Below are 24,537 nucleotides of genomic sequence, written 5' to 3' on the forward strand. Positions count from 1 at the left end.
CCAAAGCTCGGAGGAAGAGGGTGATGGAGTGACTGCTTCATCTTGGCGCGGTGCATTTAACTTCCCAAAGCGCTTTGATTGTTTTTTGTTTGTAAGCCCGGGGGGCTGAAGAGGAGAATGCACTGTTTATTCCATTTGACAAACACGAAAGCTGAACTCAGAGTAAATGATTTGGCAAAGGTCAACTAACAAGTTAGCCGTAGAGCCGAAGCCTAGAATCCAGATCTTGTGGCTCATAGCTTGGGACTCATTCCACAGATAAAGTGCCTCAATAACTACCTCACCCTAGAACTTCAACCCAACTTTGTCCCTGAACTTTAACCTAACCTGCTTCCAGATTTTAAGTTTATTTTGAATTTTGACCCTGCCCCCTCTCCAAAGAATCCTTTGTGATAGGACTTCTCTTTGGGATCTTTGTTGCCTTTGATGCCTCTCTTTCCCTGCCCAGTGGTTCAAACCATGCTTGGTGTGATGGTCAGCCTGTCCCACCCCAGGAGGACCAGGGTCTCCCTGCTCAAGCCTCCTTAACTCCTCCCCTGATTGTTTGGCTCCAAGCCAAACTCAGCTCTAAGCACTTAGTGGGAAGGCCTAAATACTCTTCAAATAAGAGAAAAACGACACTGAAGAGGAGATGGTTGAAACCCAGTTTATTAGACCAGAGGCATGCGTCCCCCATAGCCCTGCCTGCTGTTCCCCATCTGGTGCACACCCCTTGGCCATGCTCCTGCTTCCTTCTGGAGAGGTCTGATCTCTAAGGAACTCCTACAAACTAAGAGTTCCCAAAGATCCTACAGCCTCCCTCTCCAGCACCAGGCCAATGCACAGGTGACCTACTACAGTTCCTGTTCTGGGGTTGGAGACCAAGAGACAGCTGGGCAGAGAAGCTCTGGGAAGGGGGAGGGTTCTGGCCTGGGAGGAGTGTCTGGTGGAGGGGGCGTGGCGAGCCCTCTACCTCACTTATGTTTCTCACTAACGTAGGAAGAGAAGGACAGAAGAGCAGAGCTTTCAAGCTCCCCTCTAGGCCTGTCTCTTTCCTCCCACTACCAAACCGTACCTCACCAGAAAATATAAGTGGTGGGCTTGGATGTCAGGTGAGGAAAGGGGGCTGTGCACCCAGAAGGAGGGAAAGGCCACTGACTAAGGACCTCAGCTTCTGCCTGTCATCTGCACCGCTCCAGCTGCAGGAGTTACCAATCCACAGCTTCCTCTGTCTCTGACACCCTTGCCTTAGTGTACAGAGCAGATCTCCATCCCTTGGGTGAGGGCTTTCTCTGCAGCAACTCCTTCCCTGGGGAGGCCACCATCAGCCAGGCAAAGGACTTTGGGCTGGGTGGAGCAGGGGAGGGAATGTTAAGGCTGCAGGGAGGGCAGAGGGTGCCTGGGGTTGGGGGAAGACGGTGAGGCCAGAAAGAGGCAGAGCTTGTGATTCACAGCTTCCTTTATGTCGCCACCGAGACAGTGCGAAGGTTACAATGCGCGTGTCGTCTCCTTGTGCTTCTCAGAGGGATGTGTGTACACAGTACAGACACCAGGGGAGAGAGTCCAACTCTTTATACAGGTGAAGGCATTCAGAGACCAGGGAGGGGGCAGAAACACAGAAAGGGGAACTTGGGGTGGAAAGATGGTTCTTAGAGACAAGAGGGGATGGGGTATAGACAGACAGAGTTAGGGGAAAGTATATACAGAGATATAGCAATATAGAGTCTGTATCGTATAGAAATAGAAAATGCAGATGAGGTTGTTGAGAGAAGCAAATGAAGTTGGGGAAAAGGACTTGGGAGAGTTCCATAAGAAAATTTATGGATGTGGCCCTCTGCAGGGGCCCCTGGGAGAGGGACCAGTGAGGTTAGGCACCAGTGCCCCTCTCCCTGAGCTGGAAGCCAACTAGCTGGATCTTTTATGGGTGATAGAGGAGGGCTGCCTCTTGGGATTTCTCTCCAGCAGCTCTGGGGTGGGGATGAACTTGTAGGTATCAGGATGTGGCCAGAGCACCAGGGCCACATCTTGCCCCCATCTCCACTTCTTCAGGGGATCCCCCACCTCCCAAGAGACTTCACATGGTGGTGTTGGGGGGACTAGGGTCTTAGTTCCTGCCTGGAGACTTGGTTGGGGGGGGGGGTCAGTGGGCTGAGAGGGTCTCTTAAGGCTGGGGAAGTCCCCCCCCACTAGCCCTCCCCTTCAAGGTACATTCTCTGGTTTGGGGCCAAATTCCAGACCCCAAGGATCCCCTCCACCCCCCACTGGGAGGGGGCTTTGGTGACTGGTGGCAGCAGAATGTAGGTGGACACTCAGACGACAGACAGCCAGACAGACAGAATTCAGGCTGGGAGCTAGGGGAGGCAGCATGGAGCAGAGAGGGGCAGCCTGAGGTCACTTGCCCGTTCTCTCTTTTTAGTTTCTTTTTTAGATTAGTTTTGTTAAAAATAACAAGAATGGGAGAGAGGCAGGGAGAGGACTCTATGGTCAAGACTCTTTCCTCACCACAGACAAGAGGAAAGGACTGCCCAGGAGTTGGGGGCTGCCTCGGGAGCGGGGAGTGAGTCCCCAGGGCAGATGCAGGGGGCCAGCTGGGGGCCCCCTTGCTCTCCTAGCCCTCCCCATCTAGGCCTTTGGTACAGTGGCCTGCAGGGCTCAGCAGGTAAAGTCCTCAAAAGTGCCTCGGGCCGGATGGTGAGGTAGGATGTTGGCAGCGTATGTCATCCCAGCAGGATGGCCCCGGAGGCTCTCACACGGGTTCTGGGGGAACAGCACAAGACAGCGACTGGTTATCCGAAGGGCCACAGGTGACGCTGGGGAGTGGGGGAGGCAAAGGAGAAAAGGTGGCGGGGGCGGGGGGGGGGTGGTCCTAGGGTGGTGGGGGAAGGGGCAGGGCTGGAGGGCGCCCCTGTCTCTCTCTCTCACGTGTCTTTTGACGTCATCCAGGCTGAGGGCCACGCCTTTGTCTGCACTGTTCCTTTTGGTCTCCTTCTGGCACTTCCCTCGTCTGCACAGCTTGTGCTTAATGACCTGGGAGGGAGGTTGGGGTGGAGGGGTGGGCGGACTGGAACCCTGCCCCTCTCGTGGCCCCACCTCCATCCCCACCCCCGCTTACCTCGTAGGCGTAGTCAAAGAGCTCCAGCACCGTGAGGATGCTGGCCCCGATAAACAGTCCCATCTGGCCCCCAATGTCACCTGCATGGGGGACACAGGGAGGTCAGTGGGGTCAGGACACCGAGGGAGCAGCAGAGCTCACTGGGACAGGGGCAGGCAAGTCCTGCAAAAGCATCAACAGCCTTCATATAGAAGGCGCACAAAGCAATTCTGGTGGGATTTTTATTTTCTTTATGCTTTTCTGCATTTTTCCTCCTTTTTTTTTTCCCCCAAAGCCCCCCCAGTAGATAGCTGTATGTCATAGTTGCATATCCTTCTAGTTGCTGTATGTGGGACGTGGCCTCAGCATGGCCGGAGAAGCGGTGCGTCTGTGTGCGCCCGGATCCCAACCGGGCGGCCAGTAGCGGAGCGCGCGCACTTGACCGCTAAGCCATGGGACCGGCCCTGCATTTTTCTACTTTTCTAAAGTGAACAGGTATTATTCAGAAAAAAATAATTGTTTACAAAATACTCCAACACTCTTATTCTCTGGGCAGATTTTCCAGGGCATATGAAATAGTCCCATGTTCACGCCCACAGGCCTCTTCAACTTTGCTCTAACAGACAGCCCATCTTCCTCCCCCCACCACATACCCAGACAACAGAGTTTGGGGAAAGGCCCCGGGGGATCGCAGGGGAGGAGGAGCTCATGGGACACTTCAGATGGTAGGGTGTCACTCCATGCCCATGGCATGGGAAGGGGACAGGTGCCATCAGCAGCTCACCCAGGAGCCCTGCAATCTCATAGGCCTTCTTCTGCTCAATGGTCTCATAGTTGAGGACTTCAAAGAAAATGTCCAGCACGAGGATGTTCTCCCTGCAAAGGGGTTGGAGGAAGAGACCTAGGTTCAAGTCACATCTCTGTCCCTTACTAGCTAGGTGACCTTAGCAACTTATCCTCTCTGAATATCAGCCTCCATCTCCATCAAATGGGATGCTGATGGGGATACCTGCCTTCTGGGGTTGTGGTGAGGATTACATGTGGTGGTGTATATGAAAAGACGCTCTGCACACTGGTAAGTGTGAGGAGGTGATTCCAGTTATGGCTAAGAGGATGAAGATAGAGGGTAAAGTGAGGAGGAAAGAGAAAAAGGTGCTTCCTCTGCTTGTTCTGACTTGATCTTCCCTCCACGCCCACCCCCAGACTCTTTGCTTGCCTTCCCCATGTTATCTCAACTTCCTCCTCTCTGGCAGCCCCATCAAAGCCCACTCATACCCTTCACAGTCCCAGCCCAAGGGCCGTGTCCTGCTCTTACCCTATGTACTGCTCAGACTTGTTGAACTTCTTGGCCAGGTACTTAGCTGACGCTTTGCTGGGGATCTTGACCATGGACAGCTCCTTGCCATAGCGGGTCAGGTTGCAGGGCATTTCACACACACAGTACTCCTGGTCCTTCTCCACCAGGAAGTCTGCGCCCAGTCAGGTGAGAGGCGCCAGTTGAGTGGTGCCCTTCTGCCAGCACCTTCCCAACATACACATCCTGGCCCTGTCCAAAGGAACCCTGGGCCCCCTTCTCTTTTTCTGACTTGTCCTTCACCTCAGCCCTGTGCCTACCCTGTGTTGATCTTCACTTACCCGCCCCATAGGTATTTCTTTCTTTCTTTCTTTTTTGGTGAGGAAGATTGGCCCTGAGCTAACATCTGTGCCCATCTTCATCTATTTTGTATAGGAGATGCCACCACAGCATGGCTTGATGAGCAGTGCATAGGTCTGTGCCTGGGATCTGAACCTGTGAACCCTGGGCCTCCAAAGTGGAGCGCGCAAACTTAATCACTACGCCACCAGGCCAGCCCTCGCCGTGGATATTTCTTAATCCTACATCTCATTCCCTCAGAGTCCTCAGGGGTCAACCAGCTGAGGTACTGATGAGAGAGGGTGAGGGCCCCTCCTAGGTGACCCCTGTTCATTTTTCACAGGAGCCTCTAGAGATGCTATTCCCAGCCTTGCTAAAGTCAGACACAGAAGAGTTCAGGTTAAGCTTGATCCAGGAGTTATTTGAAGTTTTAGGAGCTTGGTCTGAAACCCCTATGCATGTGGCTGGCAGCACCTCCTTCCCTCCCCCAGACTGCCCCAGGACAGGGGCGCTCACCCAGAGCAGGATCCGCACACTCCTTGTACTGCTCTGGAGTGCAGTATGGGGCATCCCCTACAGAGGAGAAAAGACAGTGGTGCAGGATGGAGATTAAAGGGGTCTTGTGACAGTGGTGGTACCAAAGGCCTAGAAGCTGGAAGCTGGGAAAGGATGGGAGGGTACGACTAGTCAGCCCCCAGTCTGTCCCGGAGGTGACCCACCCCACAGTCCATCCCTCCTGGACCCTTCCCACCTGTATCCCTATGGGTACCATATCCCTCTGGGTACAGGCAGGAATTGAGGTCAGAGAGACAAGAGCCATATGCATGGGGCTGGATTTCATATGCATGGGGCTGGAATGGGGCTGGAACTGGGGTGGGGAGAAGCCAGCTGGTCTTGCTTCCATGTTGGCAGGAGGTTGATATGCATGGGGAGCTGGTGAGGGGTAGTGCAGGCTGCGGGGCCCCAGGACTGTGTCTGGAGCTTTGGGGCCGGACCTGGCATGTGCACCATGCGGCAGTTACAGTTCTCCACCAGGTAGCGTGTCTCACAGTCAATGCGGCAGGCGGTAATGCTGTAGGAGTCGAAGAAATCCGAGTCCATGGTAACAGCTTTGCAGGTGCCCCAGGGCGGGGGCAGGTAGATGAGCTGCTGGGAGAGGCGGGGAGCTGGGGGGTGTGGGAACTTCTCCCTGAGTCACCTTGATGGACTTCTCTGACAAGACACAGAACTCAGGAGTCCTGCCCTTCTCCCTCCACAGCCTCTGAAGGTCTCAGAGGTTACAGAGCATTCCTGTTCACTAGATCATTCATGCTTCTGGCTAGTCAGATCGCTGCCCAGGCCCTAGCTCACCTGTCCCTCCTGTTATTGATTGCCCACCACTCCATCTCGACCCCTCAGCACCCCAACCTCCCATGGCCCTCTCACCCGCTGCTCCTGGCAGGACACAAAGGTCTGGAACCCTGGTGCCACGCCAAAGCCCAGCTGGTCGATGAAGGGAGGTTCATCCTGACTGTGGATCTGCACTTTGATGCCCGCTTCAAAGGACGTCTCGTCTATGGGAATGAGGGGGGGTGTGTGTTGGGAGGGCTTCTGACTCTCTAACCTCCTTCAGAGCTGGGGCATCCTACCTCTCCTGGGAATAAGCACAGCATACACTGGGACTAGGGGGCAGGGGGGATAGTCTATGGGGCCCTAGCCCATCCCCAGCCTCCTTCTGGGGTCACCAGCCTCATGCTGCCCTGATGACCCCTGTGTCCTACACACTTCTTTTCTTACCTGGCTTCGGCTATGCATCTTGGTATTTCAAATTCATTCTCACTGTCTCAGATGCTCTCCATTTCTCCCCGTCCTTCTCTCCCTTCTCCCCCATCTCTCTCTGCCCCAAGGTCCCCAAGACCAGACAGACAGCAGGCAGCCCAAGAAGAGAGGGAGTTATTTATAGAGTGAGCGGCGGCCACTGATGGAAAGGGATGGCTGGTTACCTTGGAGAGTAACTGAGCCAGGAAGGGGGAGCCGGAGAAATGTGAGTGTGGCAGTCAGGTAGAGTTGGAGATGGAGATGGCGAGATGCTGGGAGGAAGGAAGGAGAGCCCGAGCCCTGCCTCACGTCCCCCAGGGGAGCACGGGGGGCCCCTGGCGGAGGCTGAGGCCCGGAGCCATGGGGATGGGGCCCCTGAGAGAGGTGACATACCAGTCTCCCCCCAGACGGGCAGGTACTCATCCTGCTGGATGTCCAGCATGATCTCCAGCCCGTTGCCAGTCCCACCCTTCATGGTCTTCAGCCGCGGACGCCCATCTCGGCCCGAGTTGAACGTGTAGCACTTTCCATACCGTGTGAAGACCTGGTAGGGGCAGAGTTGAGAGCCTGAGAGTCCTGCTGGCACCCCCTACCCACCAAGGGCTGTCCCCAGAGCCCCCAGCTGCTGGAATCTCAACAGCATCAGGAATGATTCCTCCTGTGCAGCCCATTCTCCACCTGTCCTCCTTCCCACCCATTCTCTGCCCTTCTTTGCCCTGCTGTGTGCCCTGGAAAGCTGATCCCTGTGGGGCTCACTGCCTGTGCTCCTTTGCTCCTGGATGGGCTTCAGGTTGGATTTGGTCAAGGGGAGGTATCAGTAAAGGTTCAGAGGGGGAAGGAAGGGGAGATCAGGGTACTTATCCTTCCCCACCCCTCACCCCTCTGAGAATGTTCTAGCAGTGGCTTAGACCCTCTGTGACTACAAATCCTGCCAGGAGGGCTCCCTGCACAGCACTGTTGCCTCCTTGTGCTCCTTCAGCCTGTATGTGACAATTTCCCAATATTGCTAGGTGCCTCAGACCCCCTTACTGGTTTCCTTAACTCTGCCCACAGCTCTGTAAACAGTCCTTTTGTTAAAGTCTTTTCAACGAAACTAGCCAAATGGAAATGGCTAACATATACACCTCCATCACCAGGATCCCGTCACTGCCATACTCCTAGTCCCTCCTTGAAACTCTCTCCTCAAGCCCAAGCTTCTGGGGCCTTCTGAGACATGTCTTCTCCTGGATTTCACTCCAGGCCTCTGAAATCCTGCTCTCTCCAAGACCCTGCCCCAAACCAAGCTAGGCTTTTTAGTTTCCTCTGGCCATTTGCCCCTTATGTCCATCACTGTCCCATTATCACCAGAATCTGAAAGTAGACCCAGTTGCCATGCCAAGGGCAATGCTCACCCAAGCACCAGCACCTCTGTTTGCAGAATCTGGTCCTGAGCATCCAGGGCATGGCATGTTTGGCAATGCTTGTGCGGAACTTTGAGGGCCTCAAAGAGATCTCAGCCCTGGGGGCAGTCTCCCCACTCTATGCCCTAGAGCGGCCCTTATCACAGCTCTGATTACACAGCCACAGAGAAGAGTGAACCAATTCTTTATGGCCCTTTCCCCACAGCTCTCCTGAATGTCTCCAGGCTCCCACAGATGGGGTGAATGTGCTTTTCCTACTGCTGGATGGTGACAAAGTTCACAAAGCGAGTCACAAGGTGAGTACAGACACAGCCCAGAGAAAGAGAGAGACAGAGTATCAGGCCAGACTGGAGCAGCGGGGGGAGTGGGGGTACTAGGAAATAGAGTCCTTGCCCTCTTCCCCTTTCCGAGAACAGCCTCCTCCTCCCCACTCTAGAAAAGCAAACATGTGCTCTCCATTATTTTGTGGGTGAGGTCTAGAGGTGAGGTAGAGAGAGAACTCTGATGACTCCTAATGCCCCAGCCCCACTACCAGGTTTTGTGGCATTCAGCCACAGGCTCTGGGCTGGACACACACCCATGCCTACCCTCCATCGGGGGATGTGAGGGACTCCAGGTGGCTGAGGCCAGCTGGGAGCTACAGCCTGGCAGTGACTCAGAGGGCTGTGCTGCTAGCCAGTGGACTGCTGCCGCCACCTGGTGGTCCTGTGTGAGAAGTGTCTGCTCTACCCTTAGGTCCAGAGGAAACCAGGTTGACCCCTTCCTTGTCCCATGTTCCTCTATCTCCTGGCCTGCCTGAGGCACAGTTGCCAAAACCTCCAGACTTTGTCTGTCTGCAGTCGGTCCACGATGCACTGATACGATAACCCCCCTGCCCCTGCACTAGGTAGGAGGTAGGGCATGGAGGGATGGCTGTGTGGGGAGGGAAGGACTGGCATCTGGCACCTGGAAGGGGCAGGAGAGGAGTCAGGCCAGACAGAACCGGAAGCTGAACTGGAGAGAGGGTGGGACGCCACCTGGTCCCTCAGCAGGGAAGGCCCTAGACTCCAGACTGGAAGGGCAAGCAGGAGGCCAACTGTCCCATGAGGACTTCCGCTGGGGAGAGGATCCCTGTCATTTACAGCTGGGGGAGAGGGGAACGATTTAGAGGAGGACTGTTTTATTCTCCCTCAGGTACACACACACACACACACACACACACACACACACACTCTGCAGGAGGAGCACAGGAAGACCAAGTGAGGATATAATGAAGTCCCTGCTGTGGGAGCTGCTGACAGAGTGCGGTGGGTTGGAGGTGGGGGCTGCTCCCACCCCTCTGCCTCCCTTCCACACCCTTCTCCTGCACCTCCAGAGACCAGCTGGCACCTGCCCTAGCTCCAGTCCAGGGGTGATAGTCAAAATTGTTAAGGCCAGGCATGGGCACTCACCGTCAGATCAAAGGTTGACCTCAGAGATGGAGTAAGGCCCTAGGCTCTGCTGGATCACAGCGAGGTCTGGGGGAGGGCTGGAGATGCTGGAGGATATTCAGGGAGACACCAGGAGCCTCAGGGCAGCAACTAATTACCACCTAGCACAGATGTATTTCAAGATTCTAACAGGAAGAACAGTACTGGCACAGACTGGGGACTAGCAGCCCAGCTCCAGACCCTGGGGCTCCCTGATGAGCTCTGGCCAGGCCTCTCAGGGCATGTCACAGAAGGTGGGTGGCCTAGGTGAGGTGGAGGAGGGGCAGGATGGTCACCAGCCTAGCCCCAGGGAGCGATGGTCAGGGTGAGCCATGGCAAACACTCTTGGGGTGCCGTGCCAGGCATGGGCCCCCACTCACCACCGAGAAGTTGTGGGGGCCGCAGGGCCCCCCGCAGTAGGAGCAATATAGCAGCATGTCCTCCAGCCGGTGGCAGGAGCGATTGTAGAAGCGGTGCAGGTTAAACGGCTCCCCAGAGAAGGCCTCAGGCCCTGGCGGGGCAAGGGGCACCCCAGGGTCATCACTTTCGTCCAGCCCCAGCATGGGGGCCAGGTAGAGCAAGTCGGGGTAGCTGAGCTGGGACAGCCGCACAGCATTGGTGTTGCAGAGGGTGACTGCCGGGAAGGCCAGCTCCGTGGTGGCCACCTCGTCTAGCAGAGTCACATGTGGGTACCTGAGGTAATAAGCAATGCGGTCCCCTACCTGACACAAGAAGGCACCCAGTGCCAGGACAAAGGCCACTGCCCATAGGGCCTGCCTTGGCCCTGGACCCCCCTCAACGAAGATGTGGCTGGCGCCATGGAGGGTGCAGCTGTTGGCAAAGGCCACCAAGTCCGTGGGCAAATGCCCTTTTCTGGCCTCCTTCCTCGCTGCCTCCTTTTCCTTCTCTTCTTCCTCCTCTTCTGATTCTGAGTTGTCCCACTGCTGCTGCTGGTGGGGACCCCAAACATCTCCCAAGGGCCCCGGGGCCTCCTCTCCAGAGGTGAATGACACAGAGCAGAAAATCTGGATGGGCATCTTCTCCAAGGGCTTCCTGGCACCGGGGGATTGGCAGGAGAAGGGGTAGGAGATGTGATCCCAGGCAGGGTCCAGCAGGGCCAGCCACCCAGCCCTTCTGCCAGGTCTCCGCAGCCCAGCTGGCCGTCCTGTCTCTCCAGGGCCTCTGTGGCAGTGTGGCTGAGGTGGGCGGGGCGTGGATAGGAGGACCAGCCTGCCCTGCCAGGGAGGGCGGGTGTCTGGGCTGATGAATAATTGATGGCAGTGGGAAAGGGAGGCTGATGGAGAGCAGGCGGGCTGGAGCCCCTCTCCTGTCACCAGCTCCAGCAGGACAGAGGGGGTTGAAGAGAGAGTGGAAACCCTAGAAAAGCCTAGGGTCTCCTGGTACCCACCTCTGCAGGTGAGATGGGACCTAGCAGAGTCCTTTGCTCTGGCTGCCAAGACAACTTCAGCCAGCAACAGTCCCTGCCCCTCCCTCATGACACACACTTGAGCTCCCTCCCATCCTCCAGCCTGCTTCTCAGCAGGTCCTCAGTCTTCCCATACCAATTCTGGGTCCTCTCTCTCATTCTCACCTGGTCCAGTCATTCCTGTGGGATACCTGAGCCCCCAACTCTCTCGGCACTCTCTCAGACCTCTAATTCCTCTCTAATTCCCCCTGACTCATAATCTCCCCCAATTATTTCATTGACCCCCCCCCCAATTCTCCCAATACACCCTTAGACCTCGGTTCCCCTATAATTATTCCTTTGATGCTCAGTTCCCTTCCAATCACTGTCCTGATCTCGATTAACTTTCAGTTACTTCTTGAACCCCTAACTCCCCCGCAATCACTCCCTTGACCTCCAATTTCGCTCCAGTCAGTCCCTTACCCCATTTCTCCTCCCCTCATTCCCTGACCCTTGGCTCTTCTTCAAGTCAGCTCCCTCCCCCACAATGAGCCACACTTAGGTCACTTCCCCTCCTCCACTCCCTTCTGTGGCTTGGGGGGCGGCCCAGCTTCCATTAGCAGAGGTCTCTCACTGACCACAGACTCATTTATGGCCAGTTCCCGGCACCAGGGGAAGGGACTCTGTCTCTTGCAGCTGAAAAGCTTCCTGGCAGATCACCACTACCCCTCCCAGCATGCCCACCCCCCAACAGTCCAGGAGAGGAGTTCGAGGAATTCTTTTCTAGTGGGTGGAAGAAACTGAAGTCAGAGCAGAGACAGGGTCCTGGGTCAGGGGAAGAGTGCTGGGAACCAACCTCGGGTACCCTCAAATCCTCAGCCTCGCAGACCCCCTAACCCCTCAGTCTCTGAGGCTCCCCCTGGCCCCAGTATCATTCCTCGCCCCCAGCCCCTGGCCCTTCTCTCTGCTCTGATTACTCAGGGCCACTGGTCGAGAAACTTGAGCCACCAGCCAAGTCTCCTGGGCTGAAAAGGTGACCTGAGGGGAGAGGAGGGAGGGAGGGAGGGGAAGTGTATTAACCCTTCCTTTTCAGGGCCAGAGGAAGAGCAGTGTGGGTCAGGCAGGTCTACTTGGGCCTTTCCATTCTTACCCATCTCACAGCCCCAGGCCACACACCCCCTTTTCTCCCCTCACGCACTGCTCCCACACCTCTTTCCTTCTCCATTTGCATGCGCAGACCCCGGGGTGTGTTGGGAACATGAGGCAGGGTGCCAGGTTCTAGCAGAACTGACTGATGTGGGACCTTTGGCCTCAGCTTTGCTGCCAGGGACACAGAGGCCCCAGAAGAAGAGCAGCCTCTGAGGTCTGGCCCCTCTCCATCCTTCACTATTGCCCCCAGACTGGCCTCCTCCTCTTTTGCCTCAACAACAGCCTTCCAACTGGTCTCCCTAATTCCCCGCCTCCCCACAGTTTCTCCCCACCTGCTCTGTAATTCTGACCATTCTCCCGCTTGAAGACCTCCTCTCACTCCCCAGTGCTGCTTGGTAAAATTCAGTCCCCCTCCAGGAGGACCTATAAGGCCTTTGCAATTTACCCTCCAGCCTCACCTCCTACCCCTCCACCCCAGTCCAGTGTCCAGTCACCATGCCCGTCTCCCATTCCGTAGACACACTAGGCTCATCCACAGCCCCATGCCTTCCCTGGACTCCATCTGGAGAATTTCTACTCATTTTTCAAGATCCTACTTACATGTTACCTCCTCCAACAAGCCCCCCCTGACTCCACACAGCAGAGTTAGTGCCCACCCAGGGGACACACTGAAGGGTCCAGTTCTGCTCAAGGCCCTTCAGGCATGAGTAGTGACCGGTTGCTTCTTGAGGACAGGGACTGTGAGACTGATAGAGTAGGACTCAGGGACCATGTGGAGAAACAAGAACCAAGAGAGACCAGGAACACTCAGCGCAGGGCAACTTGAGATAAGTCACTGCAGAGATGAGGAGAGACCGCCCCCCACCCCCAGCTGTTGTTCTCAGGCTTCTCGTGGATGAATTCATGAGTTCCTTTTCTGTTTCCTGTCCCATACGCATTTTCTTCCTGCCTACCAGACCTCAGCTCTCGAAGGGCTTTGCATGTCCCCAGGATGTGTTTCAGAAATGAGTTCCAGACTTGGGTTGGGGGTGGAGCCAGCCTAGGCTCAGGCTTGGGCTGGGGAAGCTGCAGCTGCCCATGCGTTCCATGCCCACTAGAGGGCATTGTTCTCTTCCTTTAGACTACCTGGAAGGGGAAGTAGATTGGACTTCCAGAGAGAAGAAACTAAGGCAGGGGAAGCTTCCAGTGTGGGGCCTCACCAGACAGAAGGGCATGCACATACAGAGCAGCTTCAGAGGACAGCAAATCTGGTATGGCTGGATACTTCTTCCTTCACACCAACACAAAGACCCACACTGCACACCTACACATCACTACACAAAGGCACAAAGCCCTCTTGTGGGGCAACACAGACACACACACACACACCCCAACTGCACTTCTTCCCTCCTCCATCATCTAACATTCTCTCCTACCTCATCTCATTCCAGTAGACGAATCCAAATTTTTCACAGTAATGGGGAGGTGAGGAAAGTATCAAGCAACACACACAGACCCTCAAGCATACACAGAGGGCCCCAAGAGAAGCCCCCAAGCAGACACACATGCAGAACGACACTCAATTCTGAACCCTCTGTCCAAGGATGCGACGCTTCCCCAGGCCACTCCCTACCCACTACCTCTCTTAAGCTGTGTGGTTTCTGACTTTCTCTACATGTCTGTCTCAACTCTGACCACCCCTCATATCTGTGGAACTGTTCATGCTTTTCAACTGATATCTCATGGGATCCTTATACAATCCAGTGAAATAAGCAGGTTTGACTAACTTCACCTGCATTTGACAGATGAGGAAACTGAGGCACGGTGACCTGTTCAAGACTCGTAGAGAGCAAGTAGTGGGCTTGAGACTAGAATTAGGTCCTCCCTCTCCAAATCCCTTCTTCCTCCTTCATTCTTTCATTTACTCATCAAATATTGACTGAGTGTCTGTGTGCTGAGGATGCGTGGAGAACAGATAAAGGACCAGGACCCTGCCCTTGTGGAACTTACCCTCTAATGGGGGAGACAGACTTCTGTTTTTTTTTTTGTTATAATTTTATTTATTTATTTTCCACCCCCCAAAGCCCCAGTAGATAGTTGTACGTCATAGCTGCACATCCTTCTAGTTGCTGTATGTGGGACACGGCCTCAGCATGGCCGGAGAAGCGGTGCGTCGGTGCGCACCCGGGATCCGAACCTGGGCCGCCAGCAGCGGAGTGCGTGCACTTAACCGCTAAGCCACGGGGCCGGCCCAGACTTCTGTTTTTAAAAACTGCAAAAATAAATATTGAATTACAAACTATGATAAGTGCTATGAAAAAAATAATGGTTCTATGGGGGTGAATGACAGTGGGATCTGACCCAGACTGAGGAATCAAGGTTTCTCTGAGGAAGTGATGTTTGAATTGCAATCTAAAGAATAAGGAGGAGTAATTAGGTGAAGGTCTGCAGGTGTGTGTATGAGGGGATGGTATTCCAGAGAACAGACTCGGTGCAAAGGCCCTGAGGGAAGAGAACTGAGAGGAGGAGGACGTAGCCGGAGAGGAGGGTAAGAAGAGGCTTGAGAAGCAGGCAGGACCCAGACCCCTCAACACCTTGAAAGCCACAGAAAGGATTCTGGTCCAAGGACGATGGGAGACTCCCCATGGAAAGACTTCAAGTGATCAGAGCAGTGTTTTGAAGAGCCCACTCTGGAAGGGCCAGAGGGGTTGCTGGAAGACCCATTAGGAAGCCACTGTCATGGTCTAGGTGAAATGTGGAGTGGTAGGGCCGCTTGGAACAGGGTGACAGAGTGGAGATGTTTAGGAGGCAATGTTGGCCAATCCCATTGAGGGAGGTGAGGAGATGGAATGTCAGGGATGATTTCTAGTTTGCATAAGTGGGTGAATGGTGGGGTTGCTCATGAGATCAGGAATACAAGTCAAGGACCAGTTTGGGAGGTAAGATGATGAATCTGGCTTTGCACCTGCTGGTTTTTTGGAGCCTTGGGGACATCCAAGTGGAGATGTTAAGTGGGAAATTGGCCACAGGGGCTGATGCTAAGAGGAGAGCGCTGGGCTGAGACATACATTTGGCAGTTGTCAGTGTGTAGATGGTAATTGAAGTCATGAGTGAAGATGAGACTGCCCAAGAATAGACTATAAAGGTAAAAAAAAGGATAGGAAAAAGGCCTGATTTGGCAGTATCCACTAATGCTAAACAGAACCCTAACCTCTGACTTACCCACAGCTCCTAGTTCTATACTCAAGCGAAATGAGGGCATATGTCAACCCAACACATGAAGAAGGATGTTCCTAGTAGCTTTACTTATAACAGCCAAAAACTAGTAACAACCCAAATGTCTAGCAAGAATAGAACGGATAAATAAATTGTGGTATATTTATATAATGAGATACTACACAATTGAAAAAAAACTAACTACTGCCACACACAACAATGAGACTGAATCTCATAGATAATCATAAGCAAAAAAAGACAGACACAAAAGTGTATATACTGTATGGAGAATACATATATTCTAGGAAGTTCAAGAACAGGTGAAACTTACCTATACTGACAAAAGTCAGAATTATGGTTAACTCTTGTGGGGTAGCATTGACTAGGAGAGGGCCTGAAGGCACTTTCTGGGGTGCTGGAAATGTTTTACACTTTTATACCAATCTAAATACATACCAATGTAATATGTAAAATATTACATTGTAAGATACACCAATGTAAAAATATACCAATGAAAAATTCATCAAGTTGTACCACTAAATCATACCCTCACGATTTAAAAGCAGAGGAAAGCTTGGGATTGAGACTTGAGTAGTGCCAACATTTAATGGCCAAGTAGAATAGAATGAACTGGCAAAGAGACAGGGAAGGGTTGGCTAGACCAACGAGAAAAATCAAGAGAGTACGGTTGTCAGAAAATATTGTTCAAAAGAGAGGTGGTGGTCAACCATTTTGAATGTTTTTGAGAGATCAAGAATAAAAAATGTTTGTGGGATTTGGCAACATGGAGATCATTAGCAGCCTCACTAGACCATTTTGGTGGAGTGCTGGGGATGGGGAATGAAGGCAGCCTGGAGTGGATTAGAGAGTGAGTTAGAGAGGAGAGAATAGAGATGCGGAATATATACAAGAATTTTGTCTGTGAAAGAAAGCAGAGAGAGAGTGTGGGGGCTGGATGGGGCTGTGGAATTGAGAAACGTGTTTTGGATTTTACCTTAAGCTAAAGTGTGATACATAGAAAGTGCTCCATAAACGTTAGCTGTCATGAAAACTATATATTTTAAGATGGGAGAATCTTAAGCATGTTTCAATGTCAATGGGAAGGTTCCACTGGAGAGACAAAGTGACTATAGAGGAGGGAGAGGCAGAATCTTTAGGGTAAAATTCCTATAAAGATAGGAGGAGGTGGAGATTTCAGCCTAGATAAGATGGATGTTCCCTTCTGGGGGTGGGTACCCAGAGGAAGAGGAAGATCTTGTCTGAAGCTTCTATGTTCTCTGTGAAACACGAGGCAAGGTCATCTCCTGAGGGTGGGAGGGGGCTAGGAAGGGTGGCTGTTTGAGAAGAGTGGAGAAGTTTGCAGTAATCATTGGGGAGAGCAAGTTGACCAGGAGAACACAGTGGGGCTGCCAGGCAGCACTGCAGGTCCATTAAGAATGTTGGTTATGAAAGCAACATGATTCCAAGCTGGCCTGTTGTGTGACTTCCTGTGGCAGAGCCTGGCAGCCCTGGAGGCACCCTGAGGAAAGCCAGTGATGGGTCCATCTAAGGTTGGGACTTGGCCAACTGGTGCAACGAAAAGGCAGAGGAGTCAAAAGACTTGGTGTACTCCACCTGAGACTGAGATTCCTTCTCCTCTGCACCCTTTCTTTCCCTTCCTGCCTCACCACACTGCTTCTTTCCAGAGCACAGGCAGGTGGGGAGCCCACAGCACCCTCCTCCGCCACACACACTCCCGCTCCTCCAGTCAGGCACAAAGAACCTGGACTTAGAAGATCCGAAATCAAGGCCCCGCTCTGTCATTCACCATCTATGTGACCTCAGGCACGTCACCCAACACCTCTGAGCCTCAGTTTCCTCATCTTTCAAATGAAGACATTTGCCTCCCAGAATCATGAGGATCAGAAGAGCTGAAGTAAAGGGAATTTGTAAATTGCAAAGTGCGACTGAAAGAGATGATTAGTTTTGCTGATATGTGCTCTGCATGTGACCAGGGTTTGCCCGCACTCAGGCTCTCTCCCACAGCCACACAAAGCGAGCTGCGTGTGCCCACGCACATCCCCACGTGTCCACTTCACACCCCAGTCTACGTCCACTCTCCGACTCTCAGACACAAACAGGGAGCTGCACATGTGTGCTTGCACACCTGGGGCAGACATGCAGTGAGTGTGTCATGAGGAAGGCTGAGTTGGCTGCTGTCCATGGTCAAGACTACTGCAGCAGTCTCTACCCGAGGGATGTGCCCAGCCTGGCATGATGATGCGACACACTGACTAGAGACACACAACGCTAAGCTACATAGGCCCCCAGGACTGTCAGCTGTATTGAGGGGGCACAGATGAGAAGGGTGGGAATGGGTTTTCTTTCCAAGAACTCACAGGAGCTCAGAAAAATCACAAGTTCTCCTCCTCCTCCCTGAGGAGTGGCCTTGGAGAGCCTGGGGTGGCAGAGTCTCTGTCCTTACATTTTCTTAAGGGAACTTCCCCTCAAGGTGAATGCACAGCAGTTTCATGCTCATTTTAAAATTTTCCACGAGGAAGAGGAAGGCAATGTGTCCACGAAGGTTGGTACTGCACATCCATTCCACACATGGGCCAGCATGGGCTTACTAGAGTCTCCGAGGCTGAAGGAGAGGCTGCCCCTTGGCAAAGAACAACTTCACAATCCACTTAGAGCCCCCTTTCCTCATGGGAAATTGGGCCCAGCAGTTGAGAAATGGAGCCCAATGAAACTATGCCCAAAATAGAACCCAGCACTCCCAACGCCCAGCCTCATCCTCCACCCCAACTAGGTACTACTTCTCATTCTTGCTGCCTCCTTCCCAGTTTTGCCTCCCAGAATCCCCACACAAGAGTCCTGACTGGAAGGTTCTCAGCCAGAGGGTAGAGGCTCCTGGATCAGCCACCTCTGACATACAGTGAGGAAGGGCTTGTGCCTGGGGGGCCTGGCCAAAGGCAGGCAATGACCCTTGCCAGAGAGAACTGGGCTGGTCATTGGCTGGGGGAGGACGGGGTGGGACCACCACACCTTCTATACACCTGGAGTTTCTGAATAGCTGAGCTGAGCTGGGGAGACTGGAAAGACTCCACCTAGATGTTGAGGGTCCTCTCATCCCTGGCACGTTGCTCCTTGCTCCGAAGCCCTATGGCTTCCCTTAGTACCACCCCACCTTCTCAGCTCTGAGCCTCCCTGGGTACTGCATTTAACTCTAAGCTCCCTGAGGGCAGAGACAGGGTCTGCCTGGTCACCACTGCCCTCTGGCACCCAGCACGGGGCTCTGTCTGTCTCTGTCTGTCGCAGGAATGAATCAAGTGGACTTGACACTCCCCAATCCCAGCTCCTCGTTCCTAATATTCCATCTGCCTCACCATCGCCCCAGAATTGAAATTGCCTTCAACAAAAGTGAGGCCTGCTCAGAAGCAACCTCCACCCATAGCAGAAACATTCCAACCTCTCTGCAGGCCTCCCCTCTGCTTCCTGGACACACACCGGGTGCAGCCACGCCCGGGCATCCCTTTGAGTACTCCACAGGCATGGAGGCCTCCTCCTCCCCACCCCTCCGCTTCCGGCTCTGCCCCCAGAGGCACCGAGTTACTTACATCAATTCTCTATTACTTTAGCCAACAGCCCAGAGATCAATTAACTTAGAGTAGCCTCTTAGCTGAAGGCACTCTGGGAGAGGGGTGGAGTCAGAAATGGCTGGGAAGGAGAAGGAAGAGAGGGAGGAGGTGAGAGAGGAAAGTAAGTTACTCAGAGGATGTTTGTGTGTGTGTGTGTGTGTGTGTGTGTGTGTGTGTGTGTGTGACAGAGAGAGAGATGGGGGGGGCAGGGAAACAAGGAGAGAGGGAGAGAGGGAGAGAGGGAGACTCCAACCCAGGGTTCTCTGGATTCTTGCAACTGGCTCTATTCCAGTCTCCTCCCTCCAACCTCGGGCACTTCTGAGGGAGGGAGGGAGGGAGAGATGGGCAGGATAGGCTGGAGGAGGTATCCAAGAACGCCTGGTGGGGGGCGCCCCTCCTCCAAAGTTAACTTCTACACTAAAGCCTCCCTGTCCCTCTGCAATCCATATGTGCTCCCCTGTTGACGCCTCCCCGCCCCCCCCCCCCCGCCCTGGCCACGCACACACCAAGACCGCTGGGCCTCTGGGTAGGGTGGCCTGTGACCCTCCTTTCTCCCTGCTTAGAGGTCTGGGCAGCCTTTCCCCTCAGGAGCCCCTCCATTCCCTGCCTAGCTGGAGGGAACAGATCCAAGTAGTAAGGTCAGCATTCCCCAGGCACTCTTGGTCTGAACCCCATGGGGGTCGGGGGTGAGGCAAGCTAGGGTGTGTGGGTGTGAGGGGTGTCAGTGAAGGGGCAGAGCCAACCCTGGGAATAAGGAAGCTCCCATGCTAGTGCCGGCTCTCCCTGGGACCTGCCTGCTTTAAGGCTCTGCTCTGCTTGCTTTAAGATGACCTCTCCCTCCCCACTCTGGGTCCCGGGATCAGCCACCTCCACCCACTTCTTATATCAGCATCTCACCCCACTAGGTGCTCCAGAAGATTCCTGTCCCCCTCCAGAACCTTGAGGGGGATTTCTGTGCCCACCCCCCTCACTCATCCTCTCCTCTGGGGGATTCCTGCCTCTACTCCAGGGTCCTGGGGGGACTCCTGTGGGCCCCTCAGCGATTCCTGTCCCCCATCACTCATCCCCCAATTCCACGCCCTCCTGAGAGAGAATACTATCCCCACTGCACACCCACTCAGGATTTCCATTCTCTGCCTTCCCCTTCCTTCTCTTCCAGGATCCAGAAATGAATTCCTGCCTCTCTCTCCCCCAGGGAAAGGCTCTGGGTCTCAGCTGGAGGAGGGGGGTGGCATAGGGCAGACTGGGCAACCATCTGCCAGCCCCCTCCCCTTGGTGCTGTTCAGCATTCCAGCCACATTGGGGCTCCCACTGCCAGGGACAGATAAGGTGCAGCTGGAGGCTAGCACCAGCTGCGCTGTGCTCACTTCCCCGGCTCTCACCCAGACACCAGCAGACAGCTGCGCCCCCCGCCCCCTTCCACGGAACCCCTGCCCTGCCTTGGCCTGGCTGGCCTTGAGGTGGAGTGGGAGAGTGAAGCCTCAGACCCTGTTGCCCGGGAAACCAAGCACCCTACCACAAAGGAAAAGGGGGCCAGGGAAGCGGGGGCCTTGCGGGTGGCTCTTTGGTTGCTCTTTTGGTAGCTCAGGAGAGAGCTGCTGAGGCCTGCTCAGCTGGACTGCCGTGGGGAGACTTCCCCCATTGCCCTCTGGCTCTTCAGTCCCAAAGGGTTTCCAAACCAGTTTCTCTCAGATATAGCCCAGGGTCCCCATATTTAACCCCACTCTCCCAAGCTGACTCAGCCCCAGTGGGAGAATGGACCTGGTCAAACACTCTGTGACCACCAGTCCCTCCACTGAGGTGGAACTGGCTTCAGAAGCACTTCTGGGGGGCATGCTTGTCACTGCAGACTACCACCAGTGGAGCTGGGGGCTTTGAGGGACCAGAGTGTGCCCTTCCTATGCCCCCTGAACTGTCCTCCAGGAGCAGGGTTCTTATTGTTGGGTGAGCATTGTCCTTGGACCCCACAGAAGCTTTCACATGTGCCCATGCACACTAGATTTTGCAAACACCTTGAGCTAGGGCTTGGACCCCCATTTAAGAACCTCTGCTCTTGAGATGGCAGAAGATGCCAACATTGTCTCCCTAAGCTCTGACCCGATAGACAGATGTTTTCTGTCAGTGCCACATCTGCACTGATATACACCTCTTGGCCTAGCAGAGAATGGCAAGGATGGACAGGCAGATGTTAACCAGGAGACCAAGGAGAGGACAGAGAAGGTGGAGCATCAGGCAGGGTGTGTCTGCACCCCTCAGCAGCAGGGAGCTGGAGGAAAGTGCCAGAACCCTTCTCCTCCTCCCGGGAGATGCCAGACATGGACTCACAACCAACCTCCCATCAAAACTCCCATAGGAACATCCCTATGGGCAGAAGTGGTAGAATTCCTGACAGGGAAAGGGGCCAGTGTGAGGCCAGCCAACAAGGGTGGAAGGATAGGCTGAGAGGTTTGGGTCCAGCCAGACTCAGGGTCAGGTCTCTGACATGGGCTCAGAAACAGCAAAAACCTGGTCTTCCCTGACAACCCAGAACCAAGAAGTGCCAGTGTTGGGCCTGCAGGCTACTGGCTTGTTTATCTCTGTCCCCAGCAAGAGGAAGAACTCTGATTGCTCCAGAACTTTGTGAACCAACCATATCTCCATTTGACTGCTTAGAATTGTCCCCTAAGACAACATGGACCAATTACATTTCAGTGTCTCCATTTCCATGAGCCAAACATGTCTTAGCATCACCACGTGGAATCCTTTTGGACATGAGGGACAAATGGAGCCTCAATTGAATACTCTCTATTGATTAATTGTACCCCCACTTTATATCTTAGCACCTTTCCGGTTGAGCCAAGCAATTCCCTCCCTCATCCAACACTACAAACCATCCAGACTAATGGGTTTTCTCTATTTTTCTTGGTGGTCCCTTCTGCTTATGCGTTGGGTATGTTGGAGGGAAGGAGGGCTCTGGCTTTCACTTCCAACTTCACTACAGTTCTACTACTTTTGGGAACATAGCTGGTGAGCCTGGGAACTCTTTGGTCTCGGGCTTTGGGTAATCCAGAACTCTCCTGTTTTGAAGAAGGAAGAGAGGGAAGGAAGTGGTTCTTGTATCACACTAAGCTTCCCATTAGCTCAGCTCAGCAAGGAGTGTGGTCACATTACCTCTGTCCAGCAGGACTGACAAAGGCCAATGAAACCAGTCTGCAGAGCTTAAAGAGATTGGAAGTCTTGTGTAACCTCAGCAGTAAAAAACAAGCATGACCATGGCTCCAATCTTTCTACACAAACAAATGAGTTCATGCTCTCATAATGCTAGGAGCAAGCAAGCAAGTGGGAGAGAACATGGGCAGGAAGAAAAGGGAGGAGAGTGGAGAGTTGGGGCAGGCATGGAGAGCAAGGGGGCCCGAGGGGTGACTGGGTTTTCAACGAGCAATGGCCAGAATTAGAAGTGGACACGCTGACTCGAGGGTCAGCAATATTAACAAAAAGAGCACACTGCATTGGGACTTAAGGAGACATGAGTTCTAATCCTGAATCTGTCACTAATCAGCTGTGTGAGCTCGGGCAACTCATTCTACCTCTCTGTGTCTCAGTTTGTGAATCTGTAAAATAGAGATAATATGGCTATTTATCCAGGGGATTGAAGGAGAACTGAGAAAGCATTCTGAAGAGTTACAAGCATCGTCCCCTCATTTGGTGTTATTTTTCATACACAACTCCAGATTCTCTGGTCCCTTTCCAGCCTCTGAATCTAACCCCTCAGGAATCTGTGTGACTTGCCCAGGATCACCTGACACGTGAGATGCCAGTCAGTTCCCCTAACCCTCCCTGGGGTGCTGACTTTGAGACAGCCCCCTCTGTGGGGGGTGGTGTGAGTGTCTGTGAGGATCTCCATTTTAAGAAGCAAAGGGAGCCTCCAGTTCAGCCATGACTGTGTACCCCAAATCATCTCCCCTTTCTCAGCCCCCGGCTCTGTGGCTATTGCTGGCGGTGGGGAACTCAACTGGACAGTGTGCGTGTGTGTGTGTGTGTGTGTGTGTGTGGGTGGGTGGGTGGCACAGAGAGAATTATCTGTCTGGCTATTTAAGAGAAAGCTTCTCTTCTTGTGTTTCACAGTGCTTCTCAAACTTTAATTCAGATCACCTGGGGATCTTGTGAAAATGCAGATTCTGATTCAGTAGGTCTGGAAAGCGGGGTGGCAAAGTCCTGCATTTCTTTCAAGCTCCCAGATGATGTTCCTCAGACCTCATTTTGAGTAACAAGGCTGCAGCTTACTTAACCACCACCTCCAGCTCTGACACCTGTGGCCCAGAAGGTAAGCTTGACGGGGTCAGGGCCATGCCAGGCTGTGTGTGGCGGGGTGTATGCAACTGTGTGTTGTGTGCTATGGGCTCTCTTTCCTGCCATCATGGACACAAGGCTGAGGCTCAGGCCATCACACAGAGCAAATGCGCTGCTGTGCAGAACAAAGTCCCCTCCTGCCAGAAGTGAACCCCAGGGACACACAGCCCCGAGTAGCAGCAAGCGAGCACGATGAGAAGACTGCCTGCTCCCGAAGTCTCCTCCTCCTCTGGGGGTCGGGCTGACCCACGCCCCACACCAGGGGACTCACTCACCACCTTGAAGTCTTCGGCGCTGCAGACCTCCCCCCGGAAGTGGCAGGAAAGCAGCATGTCTCGAATGTCGTGCCCCGCGCGGTCGTAGAACTCGCGCATGTTGAAGGGCTTGGGCTTGAAGCTGCGGAAGTTGGCCTTGTCCTGCAGTATCTCCAGCTGCTTTTCATCTGCCATCTGTGTGTCCGGTATCTCATACCTAGAGCCCGGGGGTGAGCGGCGCATGCATCAGCATGACCTTCGGTTCCTCCTTCCTTTGGCCTCCAGTGTCCCATACCCAACCTCGTGGGGAGGGGAGGGAGGGCAGCATCCAGCCCTGGGGATCAGGCCTGGGCATAGGCATGGAAGGAGAGCTGGGCATGTCCAGAGGGCCTGCCTCATGGGGTCTGAGAAGACGGAAGGATCTGCAGGGGCTGCCCAGGGGCTGGGCATCTCAGCACATGGGGAAGGGTGGGGTGGGCAGAGAGATCAAGGCGGTGGCTTTTAAGCTATAGTCTCTATCCTTTAAAGATCGTCTGTCCCCATCTCCCAAGTGAGGAGAAGATCAAGATATAGTGACAGGATGGTGGGCAAGGTCACTCCAGAGAGGGTGACGATGTCTCACAGCTCAGGCTGGGGAGGGGCAGAGCTGTTTTGGACTATCCTGGGATCAGAGATTGGGTGCCCTTAATCGAGCACTCAGCGGTACCCAAATTCCTTTGCTGTCAGTGGCAGGTTTGGGGAAGGGGCTGGAGGGCAGCATTGCCTGGGCTTTATGGTGGGTTAGAGGGGCAAGCACCCTGATGGGGTCTCTGGGAGCTGGGATGCATGCAACTCCAGGAGCCCGGCTGGAGGATGGGTGGGAGCCACCCACCTGTTGTTGAGCAGAGCCAGCAGCTCCCCAGCGTGGTACAGGTCATTCTTGGAGACTTGGCTAAAGCGGAACTCGTTGAGGTTGCACAGCGTGACGGCAGGGAAGGTGAGCTGGGAGGCAGCCACTTCGTCGAGCTTGGTGACGTGGTGGTAGTGGAAGTAGTACTGCACACGCTCGGTGCAGACACACAGCAGCACAGCCAGTGAGCCCAGGAAGCACAGGGCCCAGAGCGCCCGCTTCAGCGACAGTCGCTCGTAGGAGAAGATGTGGGCCAGGCCGTGCAGTGTGGAGCTGCTGGCGAAGGCCTGGATGCTCACCGGCTGGACGCCACCCACTTCCTCCTCCTCAGCCTTCAGTTCCATCCTG

The 24,537-nt window shown here is 54.1% G+C and overlaps 1 protein-coding gene across 2 annotated transcripts; it reads right to left on the reverse strand.

The window, feature by feature from the left end:
- Positions 1 to 516: 516 nt before the first annotated feature.
- Positions 517 to 24,537, reverse strand: ASIC1 (acid sensing ion channel subunit 1). Of its 2 annotated transcripts, XM_058558296.1 has the most exons (11): positions 24,172 to 24,537; positions 23,322 to 23,517; positions 6,894 to 7,044; positions 6,129 to 6,256; positions 5,699 to 5,849; positions 5,220 to 5,276; positions 4,386 to 4,539; positions 3,855 to 3,946; positions 3,092 to 3,171; positions 2,902 to 3,006; positions 517 to 2,736 (listed from the first exon to the last, which is right to left on the reverse strand). In XM_058558296.1, the coding sequence occupies exons 1-11, from the start codon at positions 24,531 to 24,533 to the stop codon at positions 2,632 to 2,634; spliced, it is 1,581 nt and encodes a 526-aa protein (XP_058414279.1). In that variant the 5' UTR covers positions 24,534 to 24,537; the 3' UTR covers positions 517 to 2,631. The 2 variants fall into 2 exon arrangements, with proteins under 2 accessions (XP_058414279.1, XP_058414278.1); XM_058558295.1 differs by lacking the exons at positions 23,322 to 23,517; positions 24,172 to 24,537 and adding an exon at positions 9,729 to 10,502.

This window comes from Diceros bicornis, chromosome 17 (genome assembly GCF_020826845.1).
Source record: "Diceros bicornis minor isolate mBicDic1 chromosome 17, mDicBic1.mat.cur, whole genome shotgun sequence".
Lineage (NCBI taxonomy): Eukaryota > Metazoa > Chordata > Mammalia > Perissodactyla > Rhinocerotidae > Diceros > Diceros bicornis.